A 19,950-nucleotide genomic window follows, 5' to 3' on the forward strand; every position below is an offset into this window, starting at 1 on the left:
CAAGAAGGAAAATCCTTCTTTGTAAGATACTGTAACGAATTGAAGAATTAACTGTCTTAATCAAATTTATTTTTAACAATATTTCATTATCGCAACTAATTCATATACAACAACTAACGCTTAATTTATCTTCACAATTAGAATCCTTTCCTTAAACGCACGATTCGCTTTCTAAGTACAGACTACTCCTCGGGACGGAGAGCGACCTTTTTATATCGTCAACGAACGTTCCGGATTTCTCTGCGGAATTCGGGACCCATCCACACCTTTCCCGCTGGTTCGCGATCGGACATGCGTTTGCTGACTGGGACATCGGTCAGGGCCGGCTTCAGATTCATTACATTGCCCCCTTCTTAAAGACGTTTCGCCCCGAAATGTCATCCTTGGCGTTCGATACCTGCAGAACTCTCCGTATTTGCACTGTGAAGTTCGCCATACGGCCAACAGCTCTCGCCTGGTGACACAGTAATTACGCTCTGGTTTACTGAGCGTTTTGCTGAAGTAGCCAATAACTTTCTCCTGTCCATCCTGGATTTGAGAAAGGACTGCTTCAAGTCCCACGTTGCTGGCATCCGTATCCAAAATGAACTTTCCATCAGGTAGGGGATAGCTCAAAACAGGCGCGTTGATCAAAGCTCTTTTCAACTTCTTGAATGAGTCTTGACATTCCTCAGGATACTGGAACTGGATCTGCCCTTCTGTGAGGCAGGTCAATGGTTTGGCGATGTTGGCAAACCCCAGCACATATCGGCGGTAGTAGGTGCATAAACCAAGGAAGCTCCGAAGCTAATGTATGTCTTTTGGAATGGGCCAATCCTTAACTGCTTTGATCTTTTGTTCGTCTACCGCCACTCCTTCCCCAGAGACAACGTGGCCAAGGTAACGAACTTCTATCTGGAACAGATGGCATTTCCTGAGACTCAGTTTTAATCTAGAACTCCTCAGACGCATGAACACCTCCTCCAGATTCTTCAGGTAATCGTCGAACGATTTTCCGACCACGATTATATCGTTGAGATACACTAGACACGTCTTCCATGAGAGCCCTTTGAGAACCATCTCCATCAATCTCTCGAAGGTCGCTGGAGCGTTAAAAAGCCCGAATGGCATAACCGTGAACTGCCACAATCCTGAGCCGATGATGAAAGCTGTCTTTTCTCGATCTTCTGGGGCCAATTCAACTTGCCAATATCCACTCTTCAAATTCGATTTCGAGAAAATTGTGGAAACCGGCTAACGTGTCTAGAGTGTCGTCGAATCTTGGAAGAGGGTAGCTGTCTTTCTTGGTCACGTGATTTAGTTGGCGATGATCCACGCAGAACTTTGTCGAGCCATCCTTCTTCTTCACTAACACGACTGGGGAAGACCAGGGGCTGTCAGAAGGTTCGATGACTTCTTCTTTTCCCATATCGCTGACTATCTTGTCTACCTCTTCTCTCTTGGCAAGAGGGAGTCTTCTAGCCGATTGCCGGATTGCTCGGGCATTCCCAGTGTCGATTCTATGCTGAACCACATTCGTTTTGCCGCCTTTTCCGTCTCCAATATCGAAGATTTCCTGGTACCTCTTGACCAACTCCCTCAATTTAGATCGGTGAGTTAATGGTATGTCTTTGGAGGAAATTTCAATTAACTTCTCCAACTCTTTAGGCAAGTTGTTGGCTTGGCTAACTAACTGCTTACACTCCGTATGACAGAGGAAATGGACGAACAGTGCCTCAGCATTGTTCCCTTCTTCAAGGTCACGGGAAAGTAGTTGACATTCATGACCCTGACCGGCACAACTTCATCAACACGCAAGAGGGTCTTCCCCAGTGCGATTCCTCTACCAATTTTCTCGTCATGTATCTTGGGCTCAAACATTATCACATTTCCGCTGCTCGCACCATCGTCCAAGCGAGCCTCTAGTATGGTTTCAGCCCTCTCAGGTACGCACACGTCTTCGGCCAAAAGGACTCTAATCATCTCTTCGCTTCTTCCATGAAGCACCAGCTCTTCTCCGCCGACACGTAAGACGCCGTCTTGAAAATTCAGCTCGAACCTTCTGGAATTCATTATGTTCATTCCAATGATCGCATCGTCCTCGATGTCCGCCACCAATGCACGATGTTTCAATTTTATACTGCCCAACATCAATTCAATTGGTAGTTCTCCAAGTACATTGGCTGACTCCCCTGTTGCAGTGCGTAACTTCCAGGTTGACGGTTCAATTCTTGCTGGTGTTTTGGCAAAGGTTGGTCCAAGAATGGTTCTCGTCACACCTGTATCTAGCAGCATGGTGCAAGGCTCGTTGTTGATGAGGCCGTCTACGAAAACACCTTTGTCTTGTCGTTGGAGAACGGCAACATATGCGTTTTTTACGGGGGCTTGCTGGGTACAGGTCGACGAATGCCCCTTCTCATCGACCCCCTCCTGATTTGGTGTCGATTCTTTGAAAGCTGGACATTTGCTACGCACATGTCCAATTTTCCCACAGTTCCAGCATCTTATATTTTTTCTCTCAGGCAAAACTTCTTTCATTACTTTTCTGATGGTGGCCTCAATATCTGCAGGCACTTGTCCATCTTCCTCGATAGCTCGAACTTTGCTCTGCCTCTTGCAGGATTGTTTTGCAGCCTCGAACTCCAGAGCGCTTGCCAGTGCGTCCACGAGATGTTTGGGATGAGCTAGCATCAAGGCCTGCCTCATTTCTTGGTCGCGAAGTCCATCCAAGAATGCCTGAACTGCTAACCGCTCCATTACATTTTCGGGTGTAGCAGGATACGCCAGACGGACCAATCGAGCTATGTCGGCTTCAACCTCCTGTAGGGATTCTCCTGATTTCTGACAGCGGTTGTTTAGCTGTGAATGGTAAACGTGCTCTAGGTGGGCCTGTCCATACCGCAGTTCAAGATGTTTCACAAGTTGGTCATAGTCTTCCTGTTCCGGGGCCGTGAGGGTTTGCAGGATATTCGTTGCTTCTCCACGCAACGCCAATGTTAATGCTACCGCCTTTTCTCCTGCATTCCATCCATTCGCTCTGGCTGCAGCTTCAAATTGTCGGCGGTAATTTGCCCAAGCAGTTTTTCCGTCGAACTGGGGCGGCTTCATGAAAGCTTTCCTGGTTCAGAACTGAGTTTGACATCTTTCAGTTCCGGAATTGAGTTTTCAGTAACCGTTTCTGTGGGGTGGGCAGAATTAACAATTTGGTTTTGCAACTTGCTAATTGTTTTTTTCATATTTCTGATTTCTGCCTCGAATTCCTCTTTGATTTCATTGCCTAACTTTTTTCCCATTTTCTTCAATTCTGCTCCGATTTCATCTTTGATCTCCCCTTTGATTTCCTCTCTGATTTTGGCTATCTCTGTCTCGATGGTTCCTATCCTTTCTTCGAGTAGGCTTGCCACACTACAAAGCTCTTTCTTCAAGCCTTCTGCATTTTCTAGAAGTTCTTTCTTCAAGCTATTCGAATTCTCTAGAAATTTATCTACCAAACTCTTCGAATTTTCCAGGAGCTTCTCCTCTAGGCACTTCGAATTTTCCAGAAGCTTCTCCTCCAGACTTACCGAATTTTGTTGAAGTTCATCTTTGAAACTCTTCGAATTTTCCAGAAGCTTCTCCTCCAGACTTACCGAATTTTGTTGAAGTCCATCGAGTTTGCTCATTATTGAACTCCAGTCACCCCCAGAAACTTCGAATAAATATGTTTCGGGATCTTCTCCTGATTCAATCAAGTTGTCCCATAGTCTCTTCTGGAGTACTGATTTTTTCCGGAAGAATCTAGTTCTCTCTCCTCCAATTCTTGCTTCAATTCGGCAACTTTCAAGTCCACTAGGTGCACTTTCCTTGAACACATTTTATCTCTTACTGTCTATTTTACTCAAAACTGAATATGTCCACTCATTTATTGGAGTCCGAAACACTTATTTATTTTCACAAGTCTATTTTTCGCGAGAAAGGTCTATCAGTTTATATTTCCGTCGTCCGGTACTGTCCGCTTCACGAAACACAATGAATCACCAGTCTATCTGCGCGAAAGTGCGGAAGTGTTATAGTCAATTTCACTGTGATACAAAAATTGTCCACCAAGCGCTCACAAATTTATTTTGATCCTGATCACCAATTGTAACGAATTAAAGAATTAATTGTCTTAATCAAATTTATTTTTAACAATATTTCACTATCACAACTAATTCATATACAACACTTAGTAACTAACGCTTAATTTATCTTCACAATTAGATTCCTTTCCGTAAACGCACGATTCGCTTTCTAAGTACAGACTACTCCTCAGGACGGAGAGCGACCTTTTTATATCGTCAACGAACGTTCTGGATTTCTCTGCGGAATTCGGGACCCATCCACACCTTTCCCGCTGGTTCGCGATCGGACATGCGTTTGCTGACTGGACATCGGTCAGGGCCGGCTTCAAATTCATTACAATACGTTGAAAAGACTGCACAATACTGGTACGAGTTCATTTGTGCACATTTTAAGTACGATAACGGGTACTTCATCAGAGTCAGACGCCATGTTGATATTGAGCTGTTTTAAAAATTGGCCCGACTAGACGCTGTCGAATAGTAATTTCCGGCATTTTGAATTTTAGTTTGGGAATAGTGGGTGATGCCTTTCCCTGAAAATCTACTGTGGAGTAGAACGCAAATTTTTCAGCTAGTACATTTGCTTTTCATATGGCTATTTTTGTAATTGAACCATCTGCTTGTGTTAGTGGTGGAATTGTTGGATTCTGTGAAGTTCTGATCAATATTTGGAATGAAAGGAACTAGGTAGCCGCCCAGGCTCCACAAGGGTGCTATGCTGATACTAAATATACATTAACCCACCGGAGGGTATGTAGAAACAGTGATGAAAAGGTTACTTTATTTTATGAACGTGCCTGTTTTCCACACATCTGGCACTTAGTTAAAATATTTGAAGAATTTTTCCTATTGTATATCTACAGTATATAAAAAGTGAAAAGGCAAGTTTATTTCATGAACACATCCTATTTCCCTGCGTCTGGCACCCCAGTTGAAAAATTTGAAAATATTTTTTATTACACATGTATAACATAAAATGAACCTACATACAACATTTCAGCTTTCGAAAGTGAAGCGGTATGGAGGAACAGTGATGAAAAAGTAATTTCTATATGTAAACGTACACCTTATATCCCCGGGGGGCGCCCCAGTTGAAATATTTAAAAATCCTATTTAATTGCACATCTACAAGATGGAAAAAAACCAACGTACAAAAGGTAATTTTTATTTGTAAATACGACACTTTTATCCCAATTGGAGAATCTCCAGTTGGAATATTGAAAAATTCTTCCTTATTGCACATCTACTACATGAAACGAACCTTTATACAAAACTTCAGTCCATGAAAATATAGCGGCACGGAGAAACAGGGATGAAAAGGTAATTTTCATATGCAAACACTTCTCTTTTATCCCCAAGGGAGGCACCTCAGATGGAATATTAAAAATTTCTCCTCATTGCACATCTACAAAATGAAACAAACCAGCAGCAAAATTTCAGCGAAAATGTAACGGTACGAAAAAACAGTGATGAAAAATTTTTATATGTTAACGTGCTCCTTTCAGCCCCAGATGGTGCGCCCCAGTTGGAATATTTGAAAATTCTCTACTAGTGCGCATCTGAGACCTAAGAAGCACGTATATACCAAATTTCAGCTTCCTAGGACACATCAGTACGGAGAAACAGAGATGAGTGAGTGTTGAGTGAGTGTTAAGTGCCCCCCCATGCCCCTCCCGGGTTGTGTGCCCAGGTCGCAAGCTCCCTCCTTACGGAAATGCTTCCGCAGGTTTGGACCTGGCGACCCTTTCCTTCCACCCCCGTTTCTTAAGGAAACGGTCCTCAATCCAGCTGCTGGCACTTCAGCAAGATTGATATCTAACCTCTTTTGGTTGGAAACCAGCCTTTAGGTGCTTTTATTTCCCTATCTATTCGCGTTTTGAAAATTTTTGGCTCTTGTTTGTCGCGGTATTCCTGACTGAATTTTTGCATGGGGGCCCCCAAAGCTAACGGCGGCCAGAGTTGTGATAGTCGGGCTTTTTCCCAGTGAAGCTGAGAAATGTGATTTTGAAATTGACTCGCGGTTTTTGCTGAAAGAGAATATATGTTAATATACACTGGAATATTATACTTACCGGAGCCGCCTGACGGCGACTCGCGGGGGAGGTCTGCTGTTTTGGTCTATAGGTCTTCTGTATTTGTCCCGTTCTCTGAACCTGGGGTCGTCCATGTTCAGCGCTTCGTGCAGGTCTCGAAACGCCGGGTTGTCGTGCACTCTGAGTCTTTCAAACACGCTTTCTGCGTGTTTCCTCAGGTATGTGTCCACGTAATAGGGGTCCTGGTCCAAGTCCCTGTTGATATATCTGTTGGGCATGTATCTGGGTGCGTTTAGAGCGGCCCTTATGCACGCGTTCAAAAACGTTTGTATGTTGTTTCTGTATGTCTGCGCGCAGTGTCCCCATGCTGCGCTGGCGTACAGTATCATTGGGAGGATTATTGTTCTGATCATTAGCAGCTTAACTTTCAGCCCCATGTTGGATTTGGGGCCTATAATTGGCTTTAGCTTGTGTCTGGCTGATCTCGCCATCCCTATTCTCTCCCTTACGTGAGCCCGGAATGTCAGTCTTTTGTCCAGGGTGACCCCCAGGTATTTGGCCTTTTCCTTCCAGGGAATCTCTTGTCCGTTGTAGAGGACGTGTCCTTCCGGTTGCATGCGTCGCCTTCGGGTGAACAGTATCGCCTGGCTCTTGTCAGGGTTAATTGCGATCTTCCATCGGTTTGCCCATTTCTCTAGTCTATCTACTTGTTGCTGTAGGTACCTGGTAACGTGAGTTGCGCTGTTGGATCTAGCCAGCAGGGCCGTGTCGTCTGCATAGAGAGCCAGCTTATTAATGCCGTTCTCTGGCCTGGGCACGTCTGCTGTGTGAGTGTTAAGTGAGTGATCTTCACATTTATTAGTACCGATAGACAAAATCAGGTAAACTGAATGTGGACGATGGAAATAAATCGGAAAAAAGTTTTGATGAAAATAGCACTTCAAATACAGTGCATTCCATTTGAAACAAGCCGCCCTGAATAACTTTTGGTACAATGATTTGCAGGAAAAATAAAAAAACGAGTCAAACATAGTATACAGAGGGGCACATTTTGACATATTCACATTTGATGTTACTTTTCCTATTGCAGCCCCAGAGCATGTCACCATTCTTTTTTAAATGAATTAATTGTTTTGCATTATCAGATGTTCCATGATGAACAAATTTTAACAATATAGAATACATTATGGTCTGTAGCTCATAGTTTGGAAGCTAAAAATCATTTGATTTGAGAACGAGCCACCGTAAATGAACTTCTGTACAATCTGTTATCTGGGTTTCATAGGTGTTTTAGTGAAGTATACTTCAAAAAATTCTTATTTTGCCTAGTTAGGTTTGAATTTAATATTCTCTCCAGCTGGTTAACGGAAAAAACTGTTTTTTTTTGTATTTGTCTCATTCTACAGTAACGATTGCCTACCAGGTGGAGTTACAATTCGTATTATTTTTTGTGAATTATTGAGAAGTAATTGTTTATACGCTTCGAGAACGGATTGAAATAGTGAGTTTGTACTACCAGAATGGAAAAGGTGCTAGAGCTGCTGCCAGTATTCTCAATGATAATCATCAAGGAAAAAATGAACGACACAAATACGTTTCGGAATTATTGAAAAAATTCATGAAAACTGGATCTGTTAACAATAAAAAGCATAACCGTTCAGGAGTTGTCAACGATGAAGCTATTTATACTGCAGTTTTAGGGCACTAAGTTATCTCGAGAATCAGGAATCAGTCATACAAATGTTTTCAGGATCCCTCATCTTCATCCATATAAGATGATTTCGATACACGTATCGAGTTTTGTGAAAGTCTCACTGGACGGATCAACTTGCATCAGAATTTCTTGTATAAAAGTTTTTTTCGGATGAATGTACGTTCAGTTTGAATGAAGATGTGAATTGGCAAAACTGTCGATATTGGAGTGATGAGAATCCTCATTTATACCGTCAAGTTCATAGCCAATGACCTCAAAAACTGAATGTTTGGGCAGAAATTCAAGTTACTGTATCATAGGATCTTTTTTCTCGATAATAATTTGACGAGTGATAAATATTTGAATATGTTGGAGAATCGAATAATACCGTGCATCAATAGGGCACTGGGCTCATTTATCATTTTTGTTTTATTTCATAATTTGAAAGTTTATGTTTCAAATAGTACATCTGCAAAAAATCTGAATTTTCACTCTTCATCTCCCCCTCAAATTAATTGTTGAATGTGGTGTTCACCGAAACGGGGCGTGGTCAAGCTTGACGTCACATCAGTCGACTCGGCGACAAGGGAGTGCTGGCAGATAAGCAAAATACGTGTGCTAAAGCTGTAGAAAGCAAGTTGTGTGTTGTTTACTGCAGTGTGTCAACTGCGTGAATATGTATAATGATGAAAAATAACATTACAAGTATTGCATCGTTCCTAAATGCAAGAATTATTCGGTAACTGCACCAGACAACATTTTTATTTCACTGTTACGAAAGTTATGGCAGCGCGCTATGCGAAGGGCCGACTTTGTATCTGCCAAGGGGACCCATTTTTGTTGTGAAGATCATTTCAATGGAAGTATGAACGATAATGATTAATAAAAAAAAGTACTTTACTCTGAGCACTACTTTGAATTTTAGGTTGAAACAGACTTAGGAAATCACATGTATATCAAAACTATGAAACCAGGCGTAATTCCTCATATATTTGATTGCTAGATTGACAGACCGATGGCCCATACATCTAAAGCTCCACCGTTTGTTCAAAAAAAAGAAAAACAAATTTTGTTGAATACTTGTAACAAAGATATCTCTGAAAATCAAATCATGTCTGATGAAGCAGGTACACAGGAAAAGACCTTTGATATTGGAATTCAAGTTAATAAACAGGTTTTTCGAAGATTAAAAGCTAAACAGACCGTAAATATTATATACCACCGAAAAAGAAATCGTTCTATTGAAATAGAATATTAGTTGAAAACTGGAATTCGAAAAACAATATTGAGCGAAGATCTATTTACGTCATAAAGAAAAATCTGAAATTATGTCTTGGAATACCAAGGTACTCTTTATTTATTATAGAACTTTTGTGTCAAAAATGCCAGTTACCGAGAATTGATATATACATTACTTCGAAGAAAATTGAATTGAATTGACGATAGCAGCGATTCATGATCTCCAACTACAGACCCGGTTGCCACCGCTAGAAGCTCGATTGCCTGGTGTGACGTCACGATGTACTGCGTGCGGTCTCAAATTTTCAATTGCTCTTGCTCAGTTGTTAATTGAGATATAAACCGGGAAATTTTGTGCGATACGTGGGAGATGATTTACTTTTATAATATATAATTTCCAATAAAAAACTAAATTAGCCTGATTGAACCAAAAACGAAATGGTTTTTCAGCAGGATGGTGCACCTCCTCATTATGCAGCTCCAGTGCGACAATTTTTGGATGATCATTTTCCTGGTAGCTGAATTGACAGAAGATGTCCTACAGAATGGCCACCAAGGTCTCCAGCTCTCACTCCTATAGATCTCTTTCTATGGGGTTATTTGAAGTCTAAAGTGTATGAGTTGGAATCAACAACATTGGAAGATTTAAGAGAGATTATCATGACGCATTGCTGAGAAATAACTCCCGAGATTCTCAATCATGTGTACTATTGTATGAAAGATGGTTACAACGTTTTTGAGCATTTAGAATAGGACATTTTTTTCTTTTCATTGTCCAGTCATCAGATTTTGATTCAATAATTAATAAAAAATCTCATTTACTTATTTATTGCTTCCATATTTGTCTCTAGAATGAATATTTGAAATTGTGGCATCCTGTATAATTGTTGACCTGTTTTTTGAATTTTTCCTGCGAATCATTATTTCAAAAGTTATTCAGGGTGTCTCGTTTTCAACTCACATAATTTGTAGCTCTCGAACCATAAGCTTCAGACCATATGTTTTATAATTTGTTGAAATCTGATCATCATGGAGAATCTTTTAATGCGAAACAATATAGGGTGATCCATTTTAAAAATGGTGACATGCTCTGGGACGCGATAGGGGAAGTAACATATGTCAAAATTTGCTTCCTTGTATACTATGGTTGACGTGTTTTTTATTTTTCCTGAAAATCATTGCACCAAAAGTTATTCAGGGTGGATCGGTTTAAATTGAATGCACTGTATGTGTGTATTACTGAAAATTCATTGTTAATATTCATTTGTGATGACAGTTTCAACACAGTTCTGGTTTGAATGCAACGCGCCCATCCGTAATTTAAAGCCGTCTTTTGATGTGAGATTTCAATCATGGATGAAGAAATGTGCAGTCTCAAAGTTAGGATCGATTTCAAATTCACATAACCAAAGATTTAGTGAATAGGAATAACCACTCGCACTAAAGCACAATCTAACGTCTCATCAAGCATTTGAATTTCTTCAGTTATTTCCGTCTCCCTTGAAATTTGAAGATCCACTTGTTGTTACGTTGAGATTATGGAGAATGAATATAATTCATTAATTAACAATGATTGGATATTGAATGCGTTTATAGCCAATTGCATTTCTTGTGCAAACCCGGCAATTTCTATTTTAAAAACTAGAATGGAAAGAAGGCATTCAGACAATCAAATTCCAATGAGTGAACGATAATAGAAATTGTGAAAAATTTTCATCACAAGGTCAGTCTGATCGCCTGATCAAAATAGAACCCCCTTCCTTCAAAAAACAGGAGATATGTGTGATAAAAATGTATTATTTCATCATAGAATTTATTGTATTTATAAGTGGATAACAACGGAGCTCAGATAATCAAATTTGACATCACAAGTTTCGCATTATTCATTGATATAATATAGATGTGAATCAGTAAATCACAGAATTGTATCAGTGCAAGTAGATATTTTGTCCTAATGTCAAAATACCAACCTGCTAATGAAGAAGGTGAGTATTCCATTATTTTTCATTTCATCTATCAAGTTATTCCATAAAATATACCTGTTTTTTCAATAATCAACTCAAGTTCCACTAAATGATAGGAATACCTTCAAAACTTAAATGTTGTATTAAAAGTGTTATTACATTCAACGTGAGGAAAAATCCGCTACCGAATAATTTCAAGTAATATAGTTATTTCTAGTAACGGAAATTACTATAATTTTCTTGATTATCACTATTATTCCTACCAAAACGGCTATACCGGTCGGCACGTTACGCGAAACTTGAACACATTCAAAGAGCGCACCGGCGTCATCAACCAATAATCATTTTCCACACCGTGAGGTGAGGATAATAATGTTCGAGAGTCATGTGCTCTGAGTAAATACAATGAGTCAAGGATGGTTTAGGCATTCTTCCGACCAAGACGTATCACGGCAAGCCGGTATAACCATGAGTTTTGAGAGTAGAGAAAGCATAAATCAAACAAGGACAATCAAAACGACCATTCAATCAGAGTTTTTTGAATGGAATCTGCGGAATTTGGAAAAATCTTGATATATAATGGGTTTCTTGTCCTCTTTTCGGACGAAATTTACCTCATTCAGGGTAAGGAATGATTAGTTATCATCTTTATTGTTATTATGACTCATTAGTACAAAAATAATATTATTTTTTGCAAAAATTGATTTTTTATTCTAAGCTAGAGAAAAGAGGCGACAAAGTTGAATCGAATAGTTTTATTAAGATCCAGTATAGATGTTCAATCATATTTGATTTCATCTTGTCCATTGTTATTTATTTCACACAGAAGGCTCATCCATTAACATATCTCCATATAATGAAAACGGAATTGAGGATGAGAAATTTTGCGTTATCTCTTTGATTTGAAGACTTTTTCATACTTCCTTCAGGAATTACCTATATTTCCGAAAAGTCAGGTAGTCAGACCCTGGATGTTCTGGAAGCCCAGAGTGTGAATTATTCTCATGTGTCCTTGTTTATACTGTATTCCACTTGAAAATACTCAGAAAGAAGTGATCCTGAATTACAATAATTCATTTATGTAAAAAGCACCATTTGGTATTTTGACGTTCAAATTTAAAATATGCAATTTGAACCGTTTGTGTGACTTGGTTCATATGGAAGAACAATGAACTTTGATTCAGTGTATTCTTGAAATTTGAGATGGACTGTTCGAAATGCTTGGTGTAGAAATAAATATTACTAGAGTTTAATCCCAACACCAAACCATTATTTTCAACACATCCACACGTGTTTCAATTACCAAGTGGTCATCTTCAGGAAGAAGATTATTCTTTCTCTTGAAGGAAGGAAGAAAGATTAATGTTCCTCTTGAAAATGATCACTTGGTGATTGAAACACGTGTCGAGATGTTGAAAATAACGGTTTGTGGTTGTGATAAAACTTCAGTAATATTTATATTTATTTTTGAAATGTCGAAGATTCACGAATATAATTGATGAATTTACGTTTCCTAATAAAATTGTCCATTATATTGAAAAAATTATCAATCTATGACCTGAAAATAATTTTCTCAATGACGTGGTTTCCTTCACTCAAAAGAACGTAACTAGCTAATGGGGAAAGTAGTTTAGACTTGTCATATGAGAACTTGATATTCGGTTATCTGTTGTTAGCAGTCGAAACAAAGTTTTTCACCCTAAATTTCTCCGTATAAAAAATGGCAAATACTTCTCCTTTGCTTTCCATTAAAAATTACTCAAGAAAATATTAGCTATGAAGTGGGGCAGCGAGTTTCCTACTGTCGTGTCCTCGTGCTACTTATAGAAATGGTTGGTGAACTGAATGAAGCTCTGTTTCATGCAGATTTCTATTAATCGTTCGTAGTATTGTATTTCATCTGCACCACGTTAATTGTTCTCCAGAAGATCCCTCAGATATTGGAAAGCAATTTCACATGATACTGATACATGATCAAGGATACGATGTATTCTTGATTTTCATGAAAGTCAAGTATATATATATATATATATATATATATATGATTTTCATATATATATATATATATATATATGTATATTGAAACAAACAGATATTGCCTGTCACATAAAATGTGGGACACCACATTATATATATATATATATATATATATATATATATATATATATATATATATATATATATATATATATATAAATACGAAGGTTATCGAGTGTCTTGATGATGGGCCAAAAGCCCGAAACACGTGTCTATGGTTTGCCACTTCCTTCATATATATGAAGAAGTTTTTAAATCGGACATAGCACTCAAGGAAGTGGCAAACCATAGACACGTGTTTCGGGCTTTTGGCCCATCATCAAGACACTCGATAACCTTCGTATTTATATATATATATATATATATATATATATATATATATATATATATATATATATATATATATATATATATAGAAAAAATTACTCTTTTTGCGACTAGTCAGAAAATAAGTGAAACAATATTTGGGTATGCATCAGGCCAAGAAATCAGATAAAATCAATTCAATACTCTGTTTGAAAAAAAGAATAGAAAAATTAGTACACCCTTCCCTCAAGCAAAAAAATCTCAAACTTCTTAGAGACATATTGATCGAAAATTCTTATCCCAGAAAACTTCTCAATAAAATAATTTTCAATACTGGCAGTAATACAAATTCCAATGTAATCAGCAGAAACGTATGTAATAATAATAGTTCACCTATCAATTTTTCTTATAAATCTATACCTAATCTTGGAAATTTATCTTCAAATATCATAAAACTTTTTCATAATGAACAAAATATCAAAATATGCCAAAAAAATATTGAAACTAAAAAGAATTTGAATATCAAATTAAAAGATAAAACGGGTGCTACCAAAAAGTCAAATGTGATTTATAACATTCCTTGTAACAATTGTAATTTGGATTATATTGGAACAACATCTGGAATTCTTAAAGATAGAATAACTTCACATGAAAGTGATATAAAGCTTAATAAGAAATCATGTGCATTAGCGCAACATTCTATAGAAACAGGACATAAAACAAATTACTCTAATATCAGTGTTAGGAATCACACGTTAAAAGGTAAGATCTCGTTAGTCCTTAGCTCGCACAAGTTTCTCAACTTCTGAGAGTTTTCGTTCCTATGGGGGCGACAGCTGATTAACAGAAAAACAGATTTTAAACAGATTTAAACAGATCACAGTTTTACATACAGAAAAAAAAAGGTTGAAATTAATAAGTCTTCTAATTGTATGAATAAGAGAACTGACATTGATAATCTCAGCATTATATAAAGTAACTTGCTGAAACTATACCAAAACTCACATTGAAATTAATGAAAATTGTATCAATCAACTTTCCCTTTAGAGTCAAAGATTATCAAATCATCATGCCCATTGAAAAATGACATTTATGTGAAGGTATGACATTTGTCAAACCAAAAAACTCCATGAATGGAGTTTTTTGGTTTGAGATTAATGGAGATTAATGGAAACATTAATGTTCAACTTTTTTCGTCGATTTATATGTTCATTTTTACTGTAAGTATGATTTGTAATTTTATTCATTGGCAAAAAAACCCACGACTCAATAAATTGTAGGCCCTGAAGAAGTGAAGAAGCTTCCCACTAGAAGCGAAAGCTTGACAAAGTAAAGCAGAGTTTTCGATTTTTTGACTGAGAGACCCCGTTATTCGATTCTACTATATATATATATATATATATATATATATATATATATATATATATATATATATATATATATATATATATATATATATATATATATATACATCAAAAGGGGGAAATTCGTGGACAGAACACTCAAGAAATATGGAGGCAAACCGCGGACACGTGTTTCTGGCTATTGGCCTCATCAGCGCGGTGCAGCCAATTGCAAAGATGTACAACAACTGGTTATCAAAAATGAAAAGACATCACATATGCACGGTGTCACCAACAGGAGCTAACCGCACATTTGTGGTTTCAATTAGAAGACCCAGCATTCCCAGGCATCATCTAACATCACCACGTAGGCAGCTATAGCTACCTGCGTGACTTCCGGGTCCAGGATATAAATACATAGATATAGATTATTATCGAGTGTGTATGATATACATCAAAAGGGGGAAATTCGTGGACAAAACACTCAAAAAATATGGAGGCAAACCACAGGCACGTGTTTCTGGCTATTGGCCTCATCAGCGCGGTGCAGCCAATTGCAAAGACGTACAACAACTGGTTATCAAAAATGAAAAAACATCACATATGCACGGTGTCACCAACAGGAGCTAACCGCACATTTGTGATTTCAATTAGAAGACCCAGCGCTGATGAGGCCAATAGCCAGAAACACGTGTCCGCGGTTTGCCTCCATATTTCTTGAGTGTTCTGTACACGAATTTCCCCCTTTTGATGTATATCATACACACTCGATAATAATCTATATCTATGTATTTATATATATATATATATATATATATATATATATATATATATATATATATATATATATATATATATATCAATTGGTCAGGAATCTAAATATTCGTATGAATACAATAAAGTAATCAAATTTCGAATATTCAAAACTAATATCGAATACTTCAGTCACCAGTGCTCATAAATCCAGTTATTATGCAAGTTATTGACTTTATGCGGACACATAAGCAATTACTTCGATAATTGTTTTGATCACGTCCATAGATTTCGTTTATGGTTACAATGAAATGTCAATGAATTGACCATGGAATATTGAAATGAAAATATTTGGTCGAGGTAATTACTTCAACGATAATACTTTTTCAAGTTCCATGGATGTTGCATAATTCATAATTAGTTCAGTAGTTAATGAATATAAGTTCAAGAACAAATAACCTGAATTTGCATTTTGGAAAGTCAAGAACAAATAACCTGAATTTTGAATTTGGAAAGTGAATGAATTGAAGCTAAATAGCTGCTTGAAAAAGTAATTAAATTCTAAAAAAAAAATCGCAAAAATACACATATACAAATTACTAGGAATTTCCATCATTTTTTTCCAGTCTCACGATAAATGTACAGTTAACTATTGCTCGACAAATTAGTCCAGAGTTTTGTTGAAAACACTCACTCAATGTCAATAAAAGTGGATGTTTAATATCAGATTCAATGAGTTGATGAACATCAGCTGCTTCTGTTTACACTGAATGTGGTATTCTCATGTACTTAAAAAATTAGTGATCACTTCTGACTGCGTGAAAATCCGTAATCCTAATCTACTGGAAACATTATCTTATTTTTGACGCAATGCCAATTCATGAAAAATAAAAACGGACATTTTGCTGGCTCCCGTACACTCAAAATAAGTTGAAAGTTTTTTTGGTGAAAATACTTAGGCTTTCTACTTTCATGTCTTCATACGAAGAAAGGGAAAAGAAACTCGTCACAAAAATATGTGCACAGATGTTCATTTCACATACAAACTGGAACAAAGGAACTACTATCATAAAAACTGAATATAAACTGCATATAAACTGAAAAATCACAATTCCTCATCCAGTTTGTACTTCAAATACACTTTATGGAATTGAAAAAGATATCATTCAGAGAAACGCTATACAACGTAATATATACAAGATCATCTTTCAAAAGTTAAGGAGCGTGTCACCAAGTTCATTCATTATTCCATCAAGAACCTACGCATTGGCTATAATAATTGGTTACATCGAATAATTCGTTAAAATAATATAACCTGAAGATGTATTCCACAAAAGCAATGTTATTTCTGCAGAAGAAAGTTACAACGTCATTTTTCCGTTAAGTTTTTCACAATATCGAATTGTATAATTCGGTTATTAAATTGGAAATATCATTTAATTCAATCCTTTCGTATACTGTTGATGGGTATACATCAAGCGGACAAGAAACTATATCAAAAGTTCAATGTCAGAAGTAGACCAATTCAACAATATCTTTTTCGAACTGAATCTGTGGTTGATTGATTAACGTTGTTGATATACCCAAAGATAAATTATATTCATCAGGATTTTTTTTCGGGAGGAAATAATATCGACATCAAATCACATAACTTAACAAAATGTTGAAAAGTTTTCAGTTATTTATATTAACATTCATTGTATTTCAGATGGAGGAGTCGACGGAATTTTGGGCATATCTGACATTACAGATGGCAAATCGATATGGAAAATGTTGGTAGCAGAATGCTTAGGAACGTTGGTTCTGGTATTCGTTGGTTGTGGTTCTTGTATTGAATTGTCCGCGCCTGCTAACTATGTTCAAATCGCTTTGACCTTTGGTTTAACAGTTGCAACTCTAGCCCAGGTGAGTTTCAATCATCGAGTATTTACCTGTACAACTTAAAGTTGGTTTTCAGTCGTGATACATATATCAAATCTACAGATTTTTGTATTCGTCTTAACATTGGAATGAAAAGTCCGATTTGAATTATGTATTGAGAAATTCACGTATACATTTTCAGATTTGATCATGAACCCATCCAGTTGGATAAAGATCTATATCATGATACACATGTCATTATCTTCTTATTCTTTCCGTGATATAATTAACTGGTAAATTTTCGTTATGTGGACACCCGACGATTTTGAAAAAATTTTTGACTGTACTTACGTATTTTGATGCGTAGATTACGAATCCGAAAGAAAAAAGCGGCGCTCTCCCTTATTTAAAAAGTTACGGCCCCTCAAAGTTCAGAAAAGGGCAACTTTTCAGCCTTCTTTTTCACTAAATAAACTATTTAAAAACACAAGCATCTATTCACTAGGTCACCTTTACACCTTATTCTTCCTTCTTTAACACTTTTCACTTCAATAATCAACATTTTTCTTATAAAAATGTTAAAAAATGTACGGAGCTGCTTTTTGGTTACATATCACTGTATTTTATTTTCTTAAGGTTAATGAATGGTTGGTACGACTGATGCAGTCCATATTCCTGAAGTAATTCAAATGTTTTTTACCTTCATTCTTTAGATCGTAAATTGGTTTTTGGTGGTGTATTACGAATTTGAAACAGTAGGCGACGGCAAATACCAACCGCTTTTTTCTGAAATGTCACTAATAACTAACCTTAAAATAGAATAATGTCACCAGGAGAAGCATTCGTTTTTAAATTAAGTTTTTTATAAGAAAAACGTTGATTATTGAAGTGAAAAGTGTTAAAGAAGGAGGAATAAGGTATAAAGGTGACCTAGTGAATGAATGCTTGTGTTTTTAAATAGTTTATTTAGTGAAAAAGAAGGCTGAAAAGTTGCCCTTTTCTGAACTTTGAAGGGCCGTAACTTTTTAAATAAGGGAGAGCGCCGCTTTTTTCTTTCGGATTCGTAATCTACGCATCAAAATACGTAAGTACAGTCAAATTTTTTTTCAAAATCGTCGGGTGTCCACATAACGAAAATTCACCAAAAAAAATTCTTGGTGATTACCTTACCCTTACAGTTAACTGTATTAGTGAGTTCAAAAAGCAGTTATTTCGATTTCAGTATTGTTATTGAATACATTTCTCTGCGTAATTTTGTAAGTCGATAGGATGAATGTAGGTGGTAAGTAAGTTAATAGGATGAGTGTAGGTGGTAATACATTGTTTTATGTATTTTCATCAGCTTTTACAGAGCACGCTGTATAATGTATTGATAAGGTTCAGCTATGCATCTGCCTGATAATGTATTGTTATATTGGAGAAAGAATATTCAATTCCCAAAGAAGATTTGAATAGACTCATCGAAAAACCAAAGGAAAAAAATTCAAATCGAATCCCTTCTCAATATTACTTTTGATGTACACCTCTGGAAATATGATGAAATTGATATAGTGAATTCAAAACATAACTTTTGGATTATGTCTTGTCTGGAGTAGAACTTGGAAAATTTTAAAGCACGTATCATTTTTTTGAAATCACCGATTTTGTGAAAATATAAATTGAAATCTGTTTTTCCATTAACCAGCTGTCGCCCCTTACAAACAATAACCATCAGAAGTCGAATCAAATTACCGGGCTGTTTTTTTAAAGAATAATCTTTGTCATATGCTCGAGAATGTTTATTACGGAAACAGATAGGTAAAAAATGTACTTACTAACTTGAGGTTATAGTGAAGAGTCAGACGTGGCAATGAGAGCAACAAAGTTGATAGTTTTCATCATCTAGGAATCTGTCACACATTCAGTTTAACATTACACAGAAAAAAAATTTTGAAAAACTATTACACTGGCTCATGCTTGGCACTTATACGAATTTGGTAATTGACAATGTGAATAAAAACATTGGAAGTTCAACAATTTGACAGATAATCGACAGGATTATCGAAAGGCACACCAGTGCTGATTCTGTCAAAAACCACTTACGTCATTTGGAAGTGGCAGCACTGCACCCAGAGTAAAACAGATACTTTTGATTGGATTATCTAAGAACAATTCGTTCAGGCCAGTCTCATCTCCCTACACAGTAGGTTAATGGACTGACACCCATCAGAAAACAACTACTTCCCTGGCTAATACCACGAAGGGCGTTAGATTATATCCGACAGGTGTCAGTGCAGGATTCTTCACAGAAGTTATTCCTGCATATGCTGTTGGCGATACAACTGCCGCAATATATTTTTAATTATTGGAACACACTTGCAGACCGGTTTCGGGCTGTTTGGCCACTCGTCAGTGCAAGGTAGTGTATATCATCAACATAAAGTCGATGATTTCCGATAATTGAAAATCGAATTCCGTCAGAGTATCATTCTTCGAACTAAGCTGAAGCATACAACAAACAACAGGTTTGTCGTCGCCCCATCTGCCTGTGAACGAGGTAACCAACTGCATATCCGAAATTTGCCCAATTCCTCGTATAAGGACAGAAAACTTTCACATATAGTCAGTGGGCATGCTTGAAGACTGGCTATAAATCAAATTATC

The 19,950-nt window shown here is 37.0% G+C and overlaps 1 protein-coding gene across 3 annotated transcripts in view; it reads left to right on the forward strand.

Moving 5' to 3' along the window:
• Drip (aquaporin homolog protein drip) overlaps nt 1-19,950 on the forward strand; it is a 91,716-nt gene that overhangs the window by 33,383 nt on the left and 38,383 nt on the right. For 2 of the 3 annotated variants that reach the window (XM_074179139.1, XM_074179137.1), the window contains exon 2: nt 17,156-17,352. In XM_074179139.1, coding sequence (XP_074035240.1) covers nt 17,156-17,352 — 197 coding nt within the window. Of the gene's footprint in view, nt 1-10,871; nt 11,030-17,155; nt 17,353-19,950 lie in introns of those variants that run through there. The other variant, XM_074179138.1, reaches the window with a different exon arrangement.

The sequence above is a fragment of the Leptinotarsa decemlineata genome, unplaced genomic scaffold, assembly GCF_025532065.1.
Source record: "Leptinotarsa decemlineata unplaced genomic scaffold, Ldec_3_MD MMD2_tig00004307_RagTag_RagTag, whole genome shotgun sequence".
Taxonomy (NCBI): Eukaryota; Metazoa; Arthropoda; class Insecta; order Coleoptera; family Chrysomelidae; genus Leptinotarsa; species Leptinotarsa decemlineata.